This window comes from Etheostoma cragini, chromosome 20 (assembly GCF_013103735.1).
Source record: "Etheostoma cragini isolate CJK2018 chromosome 20, CSU_Ecrag_1.0, whole genome shotgun sequence".
Lineage (NCBI taxonomy): Eukaryota > Metazoa > Chordata > Actinopteri > Perciformes > Percidae > Etheostoma > Etheostoma cragini.
The window spans coordinates 7,516,493-7,535,429 of record NC_048426.1 but is presented as its reverse complement, the minus strand read 5'-3'; the positions used below and the strand labels follow the sequence as shown (position 1 = coordinate 7,535,429).

General features: G+C 40.8%; 1 protein-coding gene across 2 annotated transcripts in view; it reads right to left on the bottom strand.

The window, feature by feature from the left end:
• Window positions 1-537: 537 nt before the first annotated feature.
• The window catches only part of crip2 (cysteine-rich protein 2), a 22,480-nt gene continuing 4,080 nt past the window's right edge, over window positions 538-18,937 (bottom strand). The window contains exons 2-8 of one of the 2 annotated variants that reach the window (XM_034858208.1): window positions 10,895-10,989; window positions 6,356-6,413; window positions 5,510-5,641; window positions 4,069-4,140; window positions 3,807-3,901; window positions 2,163-2,220; window positions 538-1,901 (exon numbers count right to left, since the gene is read on the bottom strand). In XM_034858208.1, the coding sequence (XP_034714099.1) occupies window positions 1,834-1,901; window positions 2,163-2,220; window positions 3,807-3,901; window positions 4,069-4,140; window positions 5,510-5,641; window positions 6,356-6,413; window positions 10,895-10,989 (578 nt within the window). In that variant the 3' untranslated portion in view covers window positions 538-1,833. The remainder of the gene's footprint in view (window positions 1,902-2,162; window positions 2,221-3,806; window positions 3,902-4,068; window positions 4,141-5,509; window positions 5,642-6,355; window positions 6,414-10,894; window positions 10,990-18,937) is intronic. The other variant, XM_034858209.1, reaches the window with a different exon arrangement.

Genomic DNA, 18,937 nt, shown 5'->3' with positions numbered 1-18,937 from the left:
AAATACAGCGGGACTGAGACGAGCATCAGCTAGTGTGCAGTTGACGCTGACTAAAAGACCAAGCAACACCTCATGTAACTTACTAAAGCTTTCCCGCATGTGGTGCAGGTGTATCACAGTGCTTTTCTGCCTCATAAACATGCTGCATTACAGTCATGACAGTCAAGACTGACCTGAGATGAATGAAGCAAGCAACTCATTCAAGGAAAGCGTGCTAAAGGCTCTGCCTTCTGTAATGACGTATCACAGAAGATAAAGGCTAGATGGACTTTTTTTTATTGGGGGAGTGACACATTGGTTTCCACTGCTCTCAATCACAAGACTATACTGTAATATAGGTCAGACTGGGAGTAAATACAGTTCAAGTACATGTAAAAAATACACACATAATCTCTTCTGTTAATATTGTGAATTTTTAACTTTCCATCCAGTCAAATTTAAACAAATAACTGATGAGACAGGAAATTCACAAACCCATTCAAGTTGTTTGTTTATTGCAATTCATGTAAAGAAAAGAATCTGCTGAAACAATAATTGTAATTACAGTTTTTGAAATATTTATTTAAGGGATTAAAAAGACAAATGCAGCAGGGCTGAAGTGCAGCGTTTCAGTTCTACAAACAGTGAGCCCTGCAGTGTCTATGAAGCCCTACAATGTGCAACAGATATTAAACAAACACAGTAACAGTCAGATAATAACACTAGGATGCACATTCTTACAGAATGACTTGTCTGCAGTGTTTCTACAAGCTAAGCTACCGTTTCTGCTAAATGGCAAAAATTCAAATAGAGCATCATCTCTCGGAAAATAACAGCAGGGTTATTTATATGAAATGAACAATAAAAATCTTGATCGTGGAGATTTATACAGCTTACATTTCCTCGTTTGACCTCGTCCATTAGCATTCCCATAAAGGGTAGTAGTACAATGGCTAAATAGATGTAAAGGACTTGAGTAGTAGCAATAAATACATGCTTCTTTTCTGAAAAATCACAGCCCTCCCTTTGCAAAACGTCCCCCACATTCCACCTCATTTTAAAATAGACATTTGTGTTATTAGCAAATTCAACAAAGGTTATTACCTCGAAGGTAAAATAAGTTCATGTTGACTCAATTCAGCCTCTTGGATGTGTTGCACATCATACAACAGTGGCCTGAGAGATCCAATTTAACACCTTTTTTTACAATATGTCGGGACTTTTTTCTTTCACATAAGGAATGTTGTCAGGCAGCAAAAATGTAAATATGGCAATTGTAAAATACAAATTTTTGGCAACGTGCTCCAGGCACCAGTTGCATGCAGCGGCCTCCGAGTTGAACTTCATGGCTGTCAACGCGCCACAACTCTACCCACAATGCATTTTTCCACACCTGAAAATCACTCTCTATAACTTTTTCTTTTTTTAAAACCTGCATCATCTCAAAACAGACCTCCTCAATCCCACTGTTTTCAGGGTACAAAATAAAAATATAAGACCTTCGTATTTTACTGAGGTGACATTTAATGTGTTCATATACATTTATAAATGCGTAAACATGGTTGAAATTATTTGTAATAATAATAATAATAATAATAATAATAATAATAATAATAACGTGTGGGAGTGCTGGACTTGGCTCTCCCGGAGCAAATGCAAATGTCTAGGCAATTTGAGATCATTCCTTGTGGCTGCTAAATCAGCTGGGAGCGGATCAGATCAAAGGAGAAAAGGATCAGAAGGCTGGTTGTCTCAGGTATGAAAGCACAGGAAGAGAAAACGGCTACAAATAATACTGTGGTTGATGGTCAGTGTTGTGAAGAGAAGAGGGATGAAGCTGAGGGGACAAAAGGTTCAAGGCTGGGTCACTGCACTGGGCTCCTTCTCATAGATGTAGCTGCCAACACCACCAGTGTTCACGCCTGGAAAAACCACAGGGACAGCAAGTGGGTGTCAGGGGGTTACCAGAGAGGGCCGGAGAAGGTAGAACATGAGCAGGAGAGGTTGCAAAACATTTTCTAAAGAAGCTGCTGTGTTGTAGACAATGCTATGATGAAATGACTGTTGAGTAACAACGTATTGTGCGTGTGTGCAGTAGTGTGGATCACGTGCTCAGACTTATTGACATTCTGTTTCAAGTGTGGCTGGTAATTGGTGGGTTGACAGCACCACCTAGCGGTTACCTTTGGGCCCAAAGAGAACAGCATAGCATGGTTTGTGGCAGTAGGGCTGGCCGTCATGCTGGAGTAGAAAACACACACAAACATGAACAGGTTGAAAGACTATTACAAAGACAATCTTTTGTATCATGTGGTCCCAATGGTCATTTTGTTACCTTAATCTGTGACATAGTTTAATGGTAGAAAAAGGGTCTATGCGCCAGGCGCGTGGTTCAAAAGGTTAGGTGTCTTAATTAGTTCTAGGTGTGTTTTGGGCGTAACATGCAATAAACCAGTGTCATCTCCCATTCCCTTTAAAAGCCGGGCACGTTTGTACCTTGGCGCATTGCTATTATGGTGGCAGAGTTACAAAGCAGGAAGGCAGGAGCAGTGGCAGCAAAAACTGTCCTGTCCTGTTAGTATTGTCCTGAGGATCCAGGAAAGTCACACTGTCCTGTGTCCCGGGACACTCCTCAGGACAGGACAGGACAGTGTTTGCTGCCACTGCTTCTCCAGGATGAGAGATTTTTTAAGGAGAAGAAACTGATCTGCTTGTGTGTGTGAAGCGAAAGCGTGCGAGCAAATCATTTCATAATACTATTTCACAATTTAATATTCCTATTTTTAATCTTCTGCATGTGTGTGTACTGCCGCGTGTCCTTGTGTTTGTAACAAGCATAGTGTGCGCACACTGTGCACGAGCCTAGGCGCATTTTACTAATGTGTTGAAATAACAATGAAATGCTACTTTATTGACTTAAGACCAGGTTTTTGTTGGTCAATGGCACGATTACTTTTCGCTGCTTCAAGATAGCAATACGCCAGGAATTCACATGAGCACACCTCCCTGTGAGACCAGATGGGCGCAGGTGAATTCCTATTTAAACAACGTAGGTACTGGATGGGAAACTGACAACTGTGCCTGTCTTAAACTAGTAGAGACACTTGCGCCGGGCTTTGTGCTGCGCTGCGCCGGGTGTAAGATAGCGTTTATTTATTGAGTACTGATTATGGGTGTAAAGAGGGAGCTGGATGTGGCTGTTAAAATTCAAGCTAGTCCTTGTCTATACGTTTGATTTTTTTTTTTTTTTACCCTGAGGGAGTCCAGTGTTTGGGGGTCAATATGATTTTTTTAAATTAAATTCATATTTTGTGAACATTGTTTTCCTACACCTGCACCAGCAGCACCCGTTTTAGAGTCACATTACAAACAAATCCAAGAAGGGCTCTCTCCTTTGTTTTATATTGAGCATTATTCACTCAGTTGCCACTTTATTAGTTACACCAGTACAATCCAATGCAGTCCAAAACAACTGCTCTGCCATAACATCCATCTTTACGTAGCTGGTCATAATTAGTTTGTCAAAATGTGCACATTTTGTTATTATTTATTAATTATACAGGTCATTGTTAAAGGTAGTGTTGTACCGGAGTGCATTATATTGTAAGGCAGCTTTTTTGGGCTCCCCATTTACATATAAGAGGGTGTCATAATATTAGAAGCCCCTCTATCCTCTTCATAGGATACAGTTCAGCACAACAGTTCGCTGAATATGACCTCATGGCTACAACATAACTGAATCAATACTTCTGCTACTAAACATTATAGGCATCATAAAAGTAGACTTTTCTTTTGTCTTAGTTGTTTCCCAACTTCTTTTTTCTCACCTCTGCGTGGCTGCCAGGAGCCAGAGTCTTGCTACACCTCTCACAGCGCAGACAGGGTCGATGCCAGTCCTTACCCAGTGATGTCACCTTCTCAGCTACACACACACACACACACACACACACACACACACACACACACACACACGCACACACGCAAACACACACACACCTTTGAGCCACCATGACAACCACTTTGCAGGTTCACACCTTTTACTCCAATCTTTTTACCTTACGTCATTTCCTAAAGGGTGGAACCACTCACCAAAATACACCTTCTTGTTGCATCGGGGACACAGGTTGGCCTCTCCGGAAAAGGTGGTGATGCCGCCAGCTGCTTTAATCATTACACACACACACACACACACACACACACACACACACACACACACACACACACACACACACACACACACACACACACACACACACACACACACACACACACACACACACACACACACACACGCGCGCACGCACACACACACACACAAACACACATTACAATACTGGAAAGGCAAAGGGAAATGGTTCCATAAATGACCACTACTTTTTCCAGTAAGGTGTAAGATCTAAAAATGTAAGGGAATAAAAATGAAATATTAGGTACTAAAAGTACTAAACAGCTTTTATATGTTTCAAGAGGGAATTATTCAGTAAAGTGGCTAAATTTGCCGAACAAAAATGTTTTGGTTGCTAAGATACTTCATTCACTCCATCTTCTGTGTGCGATGTGTATTCCAACAACTAAGTGAAAATATTGTAATTTCCATACGGGATTAATAAAGTATAGATTTTTTTTTAATCATTATTAAACAGCCAACCATGGGAGTCGATGGATGTTTGGCCAACATGTAGTGTCGTTCTGGGGACTGCAGGTGGAGCCAAAAAGGCAAACACGCTGGTTTGGTTTTATTCTGCCATAAAACAACCTTCCCACTCACACTTTCTCTCCCAAAATAATTTCCAAAATCAAACAAATGAACACAATCTCAAAGCAAATAAATCAAACTATAAACAGCATATAACATAAAGTGTTATGAATCAAACTAAAGCATGACACTGGAAGTTAAACTAAAATTAGGTTCAAATAACTTATTTCCATCTTTCCTGCCCAAAATCATGGAAACATGGTTTAACAAGTCTTAAATTATACAGTATTACACATTGTACTAGTTGTAATTATAGCCTACTATAGATGTTATGTACTGAACACGTTCACCCATCTATCCTCTTTCTCTTTTGGTTAAATAAAGATTTTACACCATTTTTAAAAAATGATGAAGTTTCCGAAGATCTGTTGAGCTGATCCAAATGTTAGCCCCCACACATTGAAAGGATTTAGTACCAGAAAGCTGAAAGTTTTCTGGCTTCCACAACCCTGTGAGCAGAAAACCTACACTTACTAAAAACTGCACAGCAGAGATAAATTGGTGAAAAACAACCGATAAAATGATTTTGTTCCTGCTGACAGGTATTTCCCCAGAACACACACACACACACAAACACACACACACACACACACACACACACACACACACGATCTAACACGACTGAGAAAATCCTCCTCTCTCATTGAGTTAGCAGTAGTTTTCCTTCCGACCTAAAACACCAAAATCTTATCGTCTTTTTTTAACCCATCCCTCACTTGCTGACATTGCCAGCGTGTACAGTACATGCAGTATCAACATACGCGTCTCATTCACCTTTTGACGCTGCTTTGGGGGCGAACACTCGCTTCTCCTCAGCTTTGGGTGCCGAATCCACACTGGTGGGAGACGGGTTGTTGTTGGCCGGCGTGTCGTACACATAGGAGCCGGCTCCACCGATGTTCACCCCTAAAAAAGGTAGAGAGGTGAAAAAACACAAATTATAAAAAAAATTTAAATTAAAAAAAGAGAAATTCAAAAGAAGGAGGAACTGTTCAGTTGACATGTGGCAATGAGATCTGCACTTAAACATTATACTGACTCTGAAGACTAAACCTTAGTGAATAAATCAAAAAATACATAAGGGTATATTTGAATTACATTAAATATTATTAATACATATTTAAATATAACATGTAATGAAGAAATAGATAGAAATTGGTAACAAATTGCAAAATGTTGATATAGCTAGCTAACATCAGTAGGTGAACCAGTCAATTCATATACAGACGAATACAGACTAATGAATGTAGCTTTTTAGAAATGTGATTATTCTTTTGTGTATATTGCTGTTCAATCATCTATATATTCATTAAAATATTGATCTATATTTATGTTTTCATTTCAGCCTGTATTTTATGTATTTACTTCGGCCACTTGTAGACTTCCATACAGTACTACAAACGTATTCCATTTTCCTCCATTTAACTAGGTAGAAGTCTTATTGAGATTAAAAATGTTTTATAAAAAAATTGGCACGACAAACTACAAAAGAGTACAACACATCAGTTAAAGTGCAATAAGAGACTATAGACATAAACGGGTACCAACATACTGCACTTAGTTTTTTTACATTGTGAATTTGAAATAGTTTATGTTGAGTAAATGCATGATGTTCTTTACCTTTTGGCCCAAAGAGGGCAGCATAGCATGGTTTGTGGCAGTAGGGCCGTCCATCGTGCTGTGGGAGAAACAGATAAAACAAACTGACTCAACAGGCATGTAAAGTATGAAAAAAGAAGAAAAAAATAGGGATGATGCAAATGGGAAAATGCAACAATGACATGTATGAATAGTCATATTTGTCACACTTTTGACATCATACATTTTAGTTTTGGAGAGGAGATGGAGACATTGTGTCCTAAAACGGAGATGAGCCTTTTTTTCCATCTCAACACATAATAATGACGCTGGCTGTTTCTAAGAAACAGGACTCTGTTGATGAATCCAGCTCCACGTGCCTGTAGCCCCATGAAGGTCTGCCACTCGAGGGGTCAGTCTAAGACATACATGGCTTGTTTCTGATGCATGCTGGGTAAGTGGTAGTCATTGCAGGAGCATGTGATCAACTTGGGTAGAGGATCAGGACAACGGTGGCCACTGGTCCAGAGCCCAATGCCCATAGAAGAGAAGAACCAAGCGAATGCCCCGGGCAAGACGCCAGGCCCTGGGTGGCAAAGGGAAAACTGGTGTAACAATAGGGACATACTACCCACAACCCCTTCTGCTTTGGCCACATGAGCTCCTTTTTCTCAAAGATGGTGTGGCAGGAAAAAGGATTCTTTCCCCTTTTTAATAATGAATTAACCGTGACAGGATCAGCTACTGTTAAAGCAGCCATGCACTCCTCTCCCACTTTCTGTGTGACACGTACGAGATCCGTAAAGGTCTAGACGCCGCTGCCGTGAACAAGCACTGATGACTTTCTCAGGACAGGACACACAGGGCGTCATTGTCAAGTGAACTGAATGCTCCGTTAACAGGATGCTGTAAAGTATCGCTGTGGCTCCGGCTTTGAGGCAAAGGGACCCTAAAAATGGATTATCCATCGCTGCACAGCCCGCGCTCTTCCCAGCAGTTCACATCCTGACATTTAAATGTTCTCTCCATCTTTATCTCCATGCCCTATTGCCTCAACCTCTACTCACTCACTTTGCCGGGCTTCAGTCCCTGTGAAAAAACCCAGAATGGAGGTGGATTAACTTTGACCCCTTGGCTGTCTTTGCTCTGCTTTTTACTTACTTTATTTAGAGGCTTACAGCAAAGCCACTACGTAACTTAGCAGGCAGCTGTTTTTAGAAAAGGTTAGGCTTTTAACAGATGCTATCAGGTTATGGCATTAAGCCATACAGTTCAACCAAAGAGTCTTAAATTGTATCATGAGTTTACCAGAATTCTGTAGCCTGCTCTATCACTGCTTAAGGCTAGCAGCTCGAGGCTACATTAGCTGCTAGTAGCATAGCACAACCAAATTGAGTTGCATTATGGGTAATATAAGGGCCAGGTTTTGTGCATGGAAGAAAGAAATCTGTAGTTCAGCTGTATCGGTTTTTAAATTTAAACACTTACACTTAAATAGGACATTGGGAATTACAGATGTTTATCACTGGAGATTAAGTTCCACTGATTCCTACGATGTCATGTCTGTATGTTCTGATTTGACTGAGCTCGTTGTGACTCTAAGAAGAAGGTATGCATTTTAATCCAATCCTGATCGTTTTGGGTCAACATTGTCACCTTTTCCTTTCAAGCCTGGCTCTCTGCCACCAGCCTGAGGAAGCTGCTGCCCTCATTCGGCCCACAGACGACAGACCACAGTGGGCCCCGATCTGCCCCCGACTCCTTTTAAAGAAGCAGTCAGTATTTCTCTGAGGGTCGTAACCTTTTACATACCGGGCCTGAGATTACATCAAACATCCTCCCCAACAAAACCACAGTCCCATTTGTTATATTTAATATCTCTCAGCCTCACTCTGTTTCCATGACGATGAACAAGTATTGAGTTTTTGCCTACTAAAGTCAGGCTTGTGGCACGGCGCTGCAGCCCGGAGCTGGGATTGGGATGCCGTCCATAGAGAGGGAGAGAGCGAGAGAGTAGGAGGGTGTACAGAGAGAGCGTGGGGCCTCAAAGAGACTTCGGGACTACATTACTGTAATCATGCCGAGATTAAACAGGAGAGCAGCATCCTTTGGGGTCTGCGGGGAAATTGTTTTTGTGTACAAATATGCTGAGATCACATCCTCTTTGGGTTGAGAAAAGAGCGGGAGACTAACCCATTTACAGAGAGAGCGAGAGGGGGGGGGGGGAATTGAATTGCTGGCTGGGTCATATAAGGCAAATGCAAAATGGCATAAAAAATCTCTATGTATGTTGAGAGGTAATAGTTCAGTGTGATTATGTCACAGAGGAAAAAGGCAAGTAGTCCTTGAATGCTAAGGGGCTTCAAATTCCCACAAGGAAAGAGTCATACTGACAGACGCAACCAGACACACATCAAGGCAGGAAAGGAAAGCATGCAGTCAGCTATTTCCTGTATGAAAATGAACAAAACCAGTCAGTATCTGGTGTTAGGGTTCATCCCTCTCTCTGTCTGTCTCTCTCGACCTGACTGCAGTTCGTCATCGTAACCTTAACTTGAGTGGGCAAACGCTCCGATTCAATGGCGTCTGGCACTTCGGAGAGGTGTTCTCTTCACGGATGAACCCTAACCCAAACACCATATACTGACCGGTCTTAGATCTTTGAGTTCAGCTCAGGAAAATTAGGGCAAAAACAAAAGGTTTATAATTTGGTTTAGTGTATCTCGATCCACTGAACACTTGAAAAGAGCACCTTTTAGTCTAAAGACCCGGTCACACCAGCTATGAAAATGTTTAACAAGTTCCACAAAGCAACATTGATTACTACCGTGGACCAATCGCAAACTATCTTAATTTAGCAGATTTTCGGTGGAAACAAAGCTGCTTATTAGCTAAGTGGCACTGTTTACTTTCATTTAATCCACAGAAGAGCTTTACAGACAGGTGTCAACTGTAAATAAAATACATCCACCCTTTCTGTTTATTAAAATGACATCCACAATCCTGAGAACAAACATGGGGGAGTAAACAACACGCTACAGAAAATAGAAGTTTGGAATAGCTATTGAGACTGACTAACGCCAACATGTTAGCGTGTCTGCGGTTAACTTGCCAGCTACAGTAGTTCCCAAACTAACGCCCTGTATGTACTCCCTACATCACCAAGAGATTAAAAGGAAAAAAAATGACACACTGTCCTTGTGTACAGAAGATCATTTTTCATAGTTTGATGAAACAAGAGTTTCCCAAAGGCATTAACATGCCACAAGGTTAGCATTTTTCATTGAGGATCCATTGTAGAGGCAATCTGTTAATAAGTCAAGAAATGACCAGGCAGCACTCGCTTCCCCTTGTTAGAGTCAATGAAGTGGAAAGAAACAGTGGCAAGGAGTTAGTTGGCCTTTTGTGATCGACAACACCAATGTACTGATATTTCATACAGAAAAACATAGCTAAGTCAAACATAACTATCTAAAATAGAAAAGCCAATGAAGCCTATTCAGAGGAGCCGTCTGACAGACATTTTAGCCACAGTGCTTCACAGCATCACTAAGTGCATGTAATGTTAGCATGAGTGGCCTTAGCGGAAGTGACCTCCCACCCCAGGCAATGTTGGTGATGTGCTCCGTTCACACAGCGAGGCTACTATACAGGCTAGAAAGAGTCCATAGCATTGCCCCAGTTACAGAGAACACATATCTCCTCTTTCCGGTTTTTCCCTTAACAGCTCCCCATTCATTTACACTGTGGTGGATAATAGGTCTGGACTGGGTTTAATCTACTGCTGAAGTGCCTTGAAGCAAGAAGCAGAAGCTGGAATTCACTTTAAATTGAATCTCTTGGTTTTGGACATTTAAGATGTAATGAGCCATTTGTAGACATTACCTTGGCAGACAATGAGCATTTTTACTATGTTATACGTATACTAAACAGCTAATTAATCAAAAAAGAAAGAAGAGATAATTCTAATTCATTTATAATAAAAAATAAGTTTTTAGTTGCTAACAATGGAAGAGCTGTTGAGATATTTTAAGGAAAAGTAAAATACCACAAAATAAAAATACTGCGTTTCAAGTCCCCCATTCGTGTTCCTATATACAACAATATTAGCATGATTAAATCTCATAATCTTATATTCATCATTGTTGCATATTTACAGATGCACTATTGTGTAAGAAGCATTTAGAGTCTCAAATTAATTTGACTGTACTTAGAAATTGAGCTAAAGTCGACCATTTAGAGTATTTGTACGTTTAATAAATAATCTTATTTCATAAACAAATCATTCGTTTTACTTCTACAACCTTAATCAGAAATATAAATTAAAGCTTGAAGTACAACATTTCCCTCAGAAATTAGGTGGAGTATAAGCATAAAGTGGAATCAGATATGAAGCAGATGAATTGAATTAGAGAGAGAGAGAGAGAGAGAGAGAGAGAGAGAGAGAGAGAGAGAGAGAGAGAGAGAGAGAGAGAGAGAGAGAGAGAGAGAGAGAGAGAGAGAGAGAGAGAGAGAGAGAGAGAGAGAGAGAGAGAGAGAGAGAGAGAGAGGACAGTAATGTGCTGCTGGTGTCTCACTGACCTCGGCATGTCCTCCAGCGTTCAGGAGCTTGTTGCAGCGGTCACACTTGAGACATAACTTGTGCCAATCCTTCCCCAGTGATGACACCTTTTCAGCTGCATATGAAAGACAAAAGAGATGGGGTGGGGGGGGTGAGTGCAAACATTCACATAAAGCAGCATTTGTAGACATGACTATGGACAACAGCCATGGATTGTGGCAGGCTTTGTGCGATATGTTATAATGTGGCGTTGAAATCATCGCAGAGAGGGATGACGTCCCCTCATTACTTCACTCTCCAGAATAGGGATTAGCTTGTACTGTATCTCTGGACTGATGTCCTGAGGGGAATCCTGTCATTGTGCCAACTGAGTAACTGGGGATGGGGGATACTGGGAATGCCCGTGTACCACTAGTAGTAGTAGTGGTACAGTAGTGGTTCACAACCTTGGTCTGAGGTCCCATCCTGTCCCGTCCCCATCCTGTTCCCCCCTCTCCCCCCCACACACACATCCCCGTCAGATTGACTCACGTACCTCTGCATCAATTCCCAATGTACGTTTCAGATGTATAACACTATTCATTATATAAAAGTGGATAGTGTTCAATTTCTCATGCTTGTTGAACTGAGAATATTTAGGTTGATTTGGTCCACTATAGTACTACTACAATTTGGAGTGAAGCTGGATGTTTTTAGACATTTAGCCATCTATTAAGATAACTGACCTCAGACCTTTTAGCCAACCATTTCTGCCGCTTATGCAGAAGTAACCCCAGGTTGGAGAATCCCTGCACTACAGAATGCAGTGATGATGTTGTTGCGGGATAAACAGACAGTGGTGTGAGTCCCAGTCCAGCTGGAGCAGCAGGGGGTGCCCACATCTAACCCAGATCCTTTGTTCACACTCCTAAACATGCACACACCCCTCCCCCAATTTACAGTACCCATCCTGCTGCAGACGGCCCTTCAATCCCATTTCCGTCCCCTTTCACTCCCAGACCGACCACCCTTCCAGACAAGCAAAGGGAGCCTAATTATACCCTTTCCAATAATAAGTCTCTGCTGCGCACACACAATGGGCCCCGAGGAGTTGTGCAGGCAGCAGAGGAAACACCTTTTCTTATCAAGGCAGGGCACAAATAGCAGGATACTGGAGTCCATTTCCTACATACCTTCGGTCAAAAACACACACAAGTGGAGAGCATGTATGCAGACATACAGACATTACTTCCTCCTGGACTTTGTCTTTCTTGCTGCTTTCCCATATGGACCATAACCAGTAGAAGTGCTGTCAAATTCCTGCATCAGCATCATGTCAGCAAATTAAATCAGACATCAGAGATTTGAGAGTCAGTTTCTGGAGAGCATTGAACTCAAATAACTGGAAAAACAGGGAATATGGATGCCACTAAAAGGATAACTTTTTGCATTATGAAATGTTTCATTATATATAAAAAATTATGTTCATCATCATCATCATATATATTTATTATACAGGAAAGTTAGAAAAGGTAACATACATTACAATATAAAAACGGGCCTGACTCAGTTTAAAAACTGGTTTTCAGCAGGTTCCTGTTCTGCAGAAACAAAACATGGTTACAGCACGTCAGGACAAACATTAATACAAGACATCGTTATAGCAGACGCTAACAAGTGGGAAATCATTTTTCTAATCTATAACAGACTTTTTAAAACCAGGCCAACATTTTAAGCTTCAATTCCACACCTCTTTTTATTTTGAGAGACCTTACTTTGAGAGAAAGCAGTAGCAGCTTTTTTGTATTGTTCCTTTTTATGGATTGTATTGTATGTATTCTTTTCAACTTTAACCAAATTAATTCCTTTCTTGGATCATTCATTTTCTAAAGTATTGCTTTAGGAGATCCGACTACTTCCTGCAGACGTTTCTGTTTACTCTTCAATCAGTTCTTCCGATCAAGTAGAAAAACCCTGAAACAACTGGCCGACGACAAGGCCCTGGAGAACAGCTGGGGCTGGGGTGAGTGACCTCCCATCAACACTTGAGAGCAGAGGAATGCTGACTTGAACAGAAAATATTGCCGGAAATGTTAAATCACTCTTAAAAGATAGTTATTCAGAGAAGAAAGCCAGCAATAAATCATTCTTTAAAATCCATAATCCACTCAAATCAGAAGATGGTCACAAAACCTTCAGACACGACCACTAGAGTTAAACAGAGGACTCTTTCACTGGTGCTTCAACTTCTACTATTAAGGGTCTGCGCTATGCTCAAACACAACTAGTTGGTGCAGTGTGTTGTCAACCACGTCAGAAATCAGAAGCGTTTCTAGTTGGCCACATGATACCATGCAACTTTATTGTAAGTGTATACTGCAATTCATTTCACACCCTTAGGCATTTCCGTTTAAGAGATTTACACAAACAGATTAAACATACATTTACAAATATGATACTTTTTATATAGATGTACATAACACATTCAAACAGTCATGGCAATTAACCACATCCCATTATATCATCTGGATTCAAATCTCAGTTAGCAGCACAGTGGTTTTGGAAGGCGGAGTGAAAAGCTGGTCGTCATTGAGAGAGGGGGTGACATGATATGTTTAACTATGAAGGTGACGACGCACATATTCAGATCATATTGTTGCTCGTTTTTTTTTACGTGTTCTTCTGTTCAGCTCTTCTGTTGCCTCTTCTAGTTTCTTTTAAATTAAGAGAACACACCTCCAGATGATGTTTAAAGAGGATAAATAAATAAAACAGCTAGTTGTCTGCTCTTGAGCATGAGTGTGTGATTTATTTCCTCCTAAATTTGAAGATACTCACAAACCTTCTGTCTTGTTAAAAATACTGCCAGTGTGTCCTCAATGTTGCGTTTTCCGTGTGTGTGTGTGTGTGTGTGTGTGTGTGTGTGTGTGTGTGTGTGTGTTCATGTCATTGACTGAAAACGTAGACACGCCCCTAGACACATTTAAATAATGAGGGTATGAATGTAAACCGACGTCAGGGCCTTGCAAGTATATCTTCATTCCTCTGCCTGTGTGTAGTAAAACAAGTCCAGTGTTTAACAGGCCCCTGATTTAAAAGGACAGTTGTTATATAAGAGAAGTGAACCTGTGTGTCTGTATTATGTGTTGTGGGAGTTATAGAGTGGGGGGAGGGGGATGTGCTTCTGGCCCAGATGTTTATACCCCTCAGCTCTAATGTGAGATCTGTCCTTATTATCCCCCATACTGTACAGCCTTGCAGGGCTGTGCAATCAATCCAAATTGTAATCACAGTTACAATTTTGGCTCCTGATGAGCACAAAAACAGACTAATCAAGAAAAGCTGTTATATTTTGGGAAATTTCACAGTTCTAGGTGTTTTCACTGTTAGTAAAGTTGAATAATTGGAACATCTTTCCAAAAGTCAATAAATAATCACGTTAATTAATCGTGATTTCAAAATTAACCAAAATAATCGTGATTGTGATTATTTTTTTATAACTCAAGCAGCCCTATAGCCTCGACCACTGAAATAAAGCCAGGAAATATGCATTTAGGTTGACATTTCACATGCATGAAAAGATGAAAGTAAAAATTCTAACTGACTGCACCAATAGAACTAAAGACAGTTGTTCTTCTCCCAGAATATTAAACTTGTAGGCCCAAATTAGGTGACTAAAATGCATCCAAATCTTCCTCTACCTCATTCTGGCAACAACCTGAGGGTAAATGCACCCCCTTGTGTAAAGAAACAAGCTCCTGTTCACAGGGGAAGGTTCTTCAGAAATTCCCATTCACATTGTCAGGACCGATGAGGATGTGCCGAGTCCTTTTTATCCACTCTGTTTTCTCTCTCAGTCACAAACACACAACAAAGGATTCCAGTGGGATTTATTGTAAACAGCTTTGGGAAATCACCGTGGAAGAGTTGTAGTTTACCTCACCTGATGTTTGTGTCTGGTTTTGTTGGAAACCTAATGTAACCCCAAATTTCTACTAGGCACATCTGTGCTGCGTTCTGGTCGCGGCGCTTGCGCCCTGAGCAATCGCCGCCATTCGCTCAATAAATGCGCGAGGTCTATTTTCACGCGAGCCGTGGCCCGTTCAGACAGTCAGACAGGAAGTGAAACTGCAAGAGAATATCCAGTCAGTCTACTAAATGGTAGGGCTGCAACAAACGATTATTTACATTGTTGATTCCTTATTTTCCCGGTTAATCAATTAGTTGTTTGGTCTATAAAAAGGTGTTTCCCAAAGCCCAAGACGACATCCTCAAATATGTCCACAACTCAAAGATGTTCAGTAAAAGAAAACTGGATGAACTGGAATAATAGAATTTTGACTTTTTTTCTGACAAAGTAGATCCAAATGGCCAAAGAATCGATTATTCATAGCAATGAATTCAATAGTTGAAAATGAATCTATTAATCCATTCATCTTTGCAGCGCTATACGGAGGTGCTAAAGAATTGGCAATATCTTCTCATCTTGGCAGTTAACGGAACCAATCATGTAAAGATTTGGTATAAATGGCCTGGGTGAAGTAGAGCAACAACAACAGATGACTGTGATAGGCCCAGGTGTTTGTGTGTTTTTTGAAATGGTGGGACAGGGACGGGGACAGGGGTAAGTATATTTAAGCTTTTAGAGGTAGTACAGCGTAATACAGTTGTATTGGTTTAATTTGTGGTGGTTGCTGATGGATAACTTGTGAGAGGATGATATAAAAACAAAAACCGAGGGCACCCAGCTCAGGGGGTAGAGTGGGTGCCCATACCCATATATAGAGGCTCTTCGACACAGCAGGCCTGGGTTTGACCCCAAACCCGGACCTGAGCAATAGGGTTATGACCCTTTGCTGCATGTCCTTCTCCTTCACTCTCTCCCCTTTCATGTCTTTATCTGTCCCCCAAAAAAATAATAAGGGCTGGTCAGAGGTCATCACCATAACAATACGATACCTGCACCACTGTAAGCTGCTTAACTTCATTTGTAAAAAACATTTCTAAGCTCTCAGTCAGCGGTCGGCTCCTCTGATTGCATTGTCAATATGGCTTAAATCACTGAAGCAGCCTGCTGCTGACTCCTCTTCTCTCTGATTTAGCCTTAGCCATGTTACTGAACATTAATGAAGGGCAAAAGAGGGTTGGAAGTGTGCTTCTGTGCGTGTGTGTGTGTGTGCGCACGTCAGTCAATGTATGCCACAAAAATTGCAGGTTGCGATAAGACGTGAAGAAACGTAAGCCTTCGCATGTGGAATAAGAGGGTCAAAACCTGACGCGCACAGATGCCACCCCAGCTGTGGCACTCCACCCACCTCGGCATAGTTAAGTTGATTTGGAGCCAGGAAATTACCAAACAGGCTCTACTGTAAAAGAAAATGTCACATGACACCTAATGAATGCGGCATTACGACAGTGTTTTAGCGCTGCCACTGGCTTCACAAAGAAATGAAGGGGCAACATCTCATCTAAACACAGAATGGCACTCTGTCCCATTCAAAACTCAAGGCATAAGAAAGTGATTTAGGTGCTTTGATGTACATGGAAAACATTTAAATTGTGAATAGCTCATGCTTTTAGATATAATAAGCTCAGACATATTTACACTATATCACTGGGTTTAGCAATGACGTACAAAAGACAAAAAAAAAAAAAAAACACTTAAAAACATAACCGATAAAGACCTCACTTGGTTGTATTTTATTTTGAAAACTTGATCTTTTTTCCTACTGTTCAAATGACACATTATCCATAATTTCAGCCAATAAGACAAATAATTATCAGGAGCCAAAAAAGCATTAGAAATCAGAAATTGGGTCTAACTTTATTGCTAGGAAATTGGAGTCATAAGACATCTGATGCAAAGGGTAAAAACTATTTAACATCAAATAGGCAAGCTTCTTTAAAACCGACTCGTGATATTCCAGGGATTACAAGTATGGGATGTGCTGGCAAAGACAGAGGTACATCAGACAACTTCAAGCTTGTTATAACTCGATTTATGCATGTTATTTCTGTGACATGATTCACTTACGCATCAGATCAAATTAAGAGTGGAACCAATTATGCTCTGTGTACAGACAGCCTGTAGGAAGAGCAGCAAATGTTCTACAAAACACACTCAGCAGAACATTAAGCCACAGAAACATAACAAAAGGGTATTTAAAGTAGGGAAACATCAACACCCAATTTCTCCAAAATGACTTAATTATGGTTGCTTAATTGTTGACAGTGACATGGCAGCTGCACCCTAACACCAGAGCTGGTGGTGGACTGAGATGTGATGGAAATTCCGCCTGTCCGTCTTACTTAAAGCACAGATAAACAAGCTGTCTGCACAGAACAACAATCATACTGCTGATTTCCCAGCATGCAATGTGGCAGGAGTGTTTAACAGGAGGATAGGGCTCTAAAATCTCATATGGGTGCTGTCTTCATCACTCAGTAATTTGACGGGGTGCAACAGTGGGAAATCTTAGCATCAGAGACCTGAATGACATATGAAAATATACAAGTTTGTATTAGAACTATATTCTCAATCAGTTTGTCACAGATGAGGCTGAAATTAACGTCAGAGTGTATGAACATTTTCGCGCCAAACAAATCTTGTTTCTGTTGTAATGTTGATGATGTAACCAATGTTATTGTGAATATCTCTAAACCACGGTTGACTAGACTCTGTTCTACTCTCTAATATGGATCCATCTGTTCAACACACACACACACACACACATACATAATCAGTGACAGCTGAGTCCACGCGGGTGCTCTTCTGTTGTTGGTTTTTGTCACAGCAGTGTGATAACTGCACGTCCTAATAAACACCATGCACCTGACTTGAAGCCCAGCAGGCAAAGCAGGACCCAAATGTGGGGGGGGGGGGTCATTTAGTGCAACAAAAATCTATATCTCAAGAGAAATCGCAAGAAAGGAAAAAACAAGCAGCCTGCGTTTCCTTCTTCTGCATCCTCTCACTATTCTGTTCTCTGGAGTACAAACACCCTCAAGAACCTGTGACCTTTTAGAAATTACAGACAATTGCCATTCAGTCAGGCCACACAGGGGCATTCAACCTCGCCAAGGGAAGTCACTTTGAAGGAGTTTTCAGATTGTGCAGTAAACAAACTACTCTTGTGTTTTCCATTGCGTATGGGGACAATCTGCGCTCTTAAAAAAAAAAAAAAAAAAAAAAAAAAAAATGTGATTCTTGCTCTATATGGTGATCATTAAATCACGATTATTTGGGAAGCCCTTCCATTCTACTTTCAAGACTAAAAGGCATCGCCAAATAAATGAGACGTTTACAGCCAACGTGCCACAATTGTAAGGCTAAAACAGGATTAACACTGTAACACTTTTTGCTTAATTTGCCAATTTCTTAGTTTATAAAAGGCCAAAACCTAAAAGTTATGTTCCCAGAGCACAAGGTGTCCTCTTCTAATTTTTTATAAGCATAGGTTAGAAACACCAAATAGCAGTTTGTATATATTTGAAAAGCAGCTAATGCTAACATAAGAGAAACCCACAGTCAGACAAGTTCCCTGCGCCCATGGTGACTCGTTTAAATGTCTTCTTTTCTCCGACAAAGAGTCTAAAACCCCAACATATTGTATTTTTATTGATATAAAAACCAAAGAAAGGGGGAAAATCCTCACTCAAAAAAAGAAAATTAAAAAAACTAAACATAATTAGCATCATTTTTGTTAACTGACTAATCATGTTTGCACGTGTGGTTTGAACATTCAACGCTACTACACATGACACAACTACTAACATTATTATGAATAACCCATTTATACTGAAGGTGTAGAGATATTAATTTTATTTAAATGGCACAGAATTTGTGCCATTTAAAAGAGATGACCCCGCCAGTGGTGCGTTAAACATTAGAATGGATTTGTCCAGGGTGGGTGGGTGCTGTGGTGCTCACAGTGACGCTGCAGGGTGGGGACCGATGCTAAAGAGCGGCTAGGAAACATGAATTTGGATCGGCCTCCGTCCTGTGGCTGATGCAACCCCGTGGCAAAACTCACTTCTGGAGGTTGTCTGTCGCCTCAGCCAAGGCGAGGTTTCCTCCCCAGGCC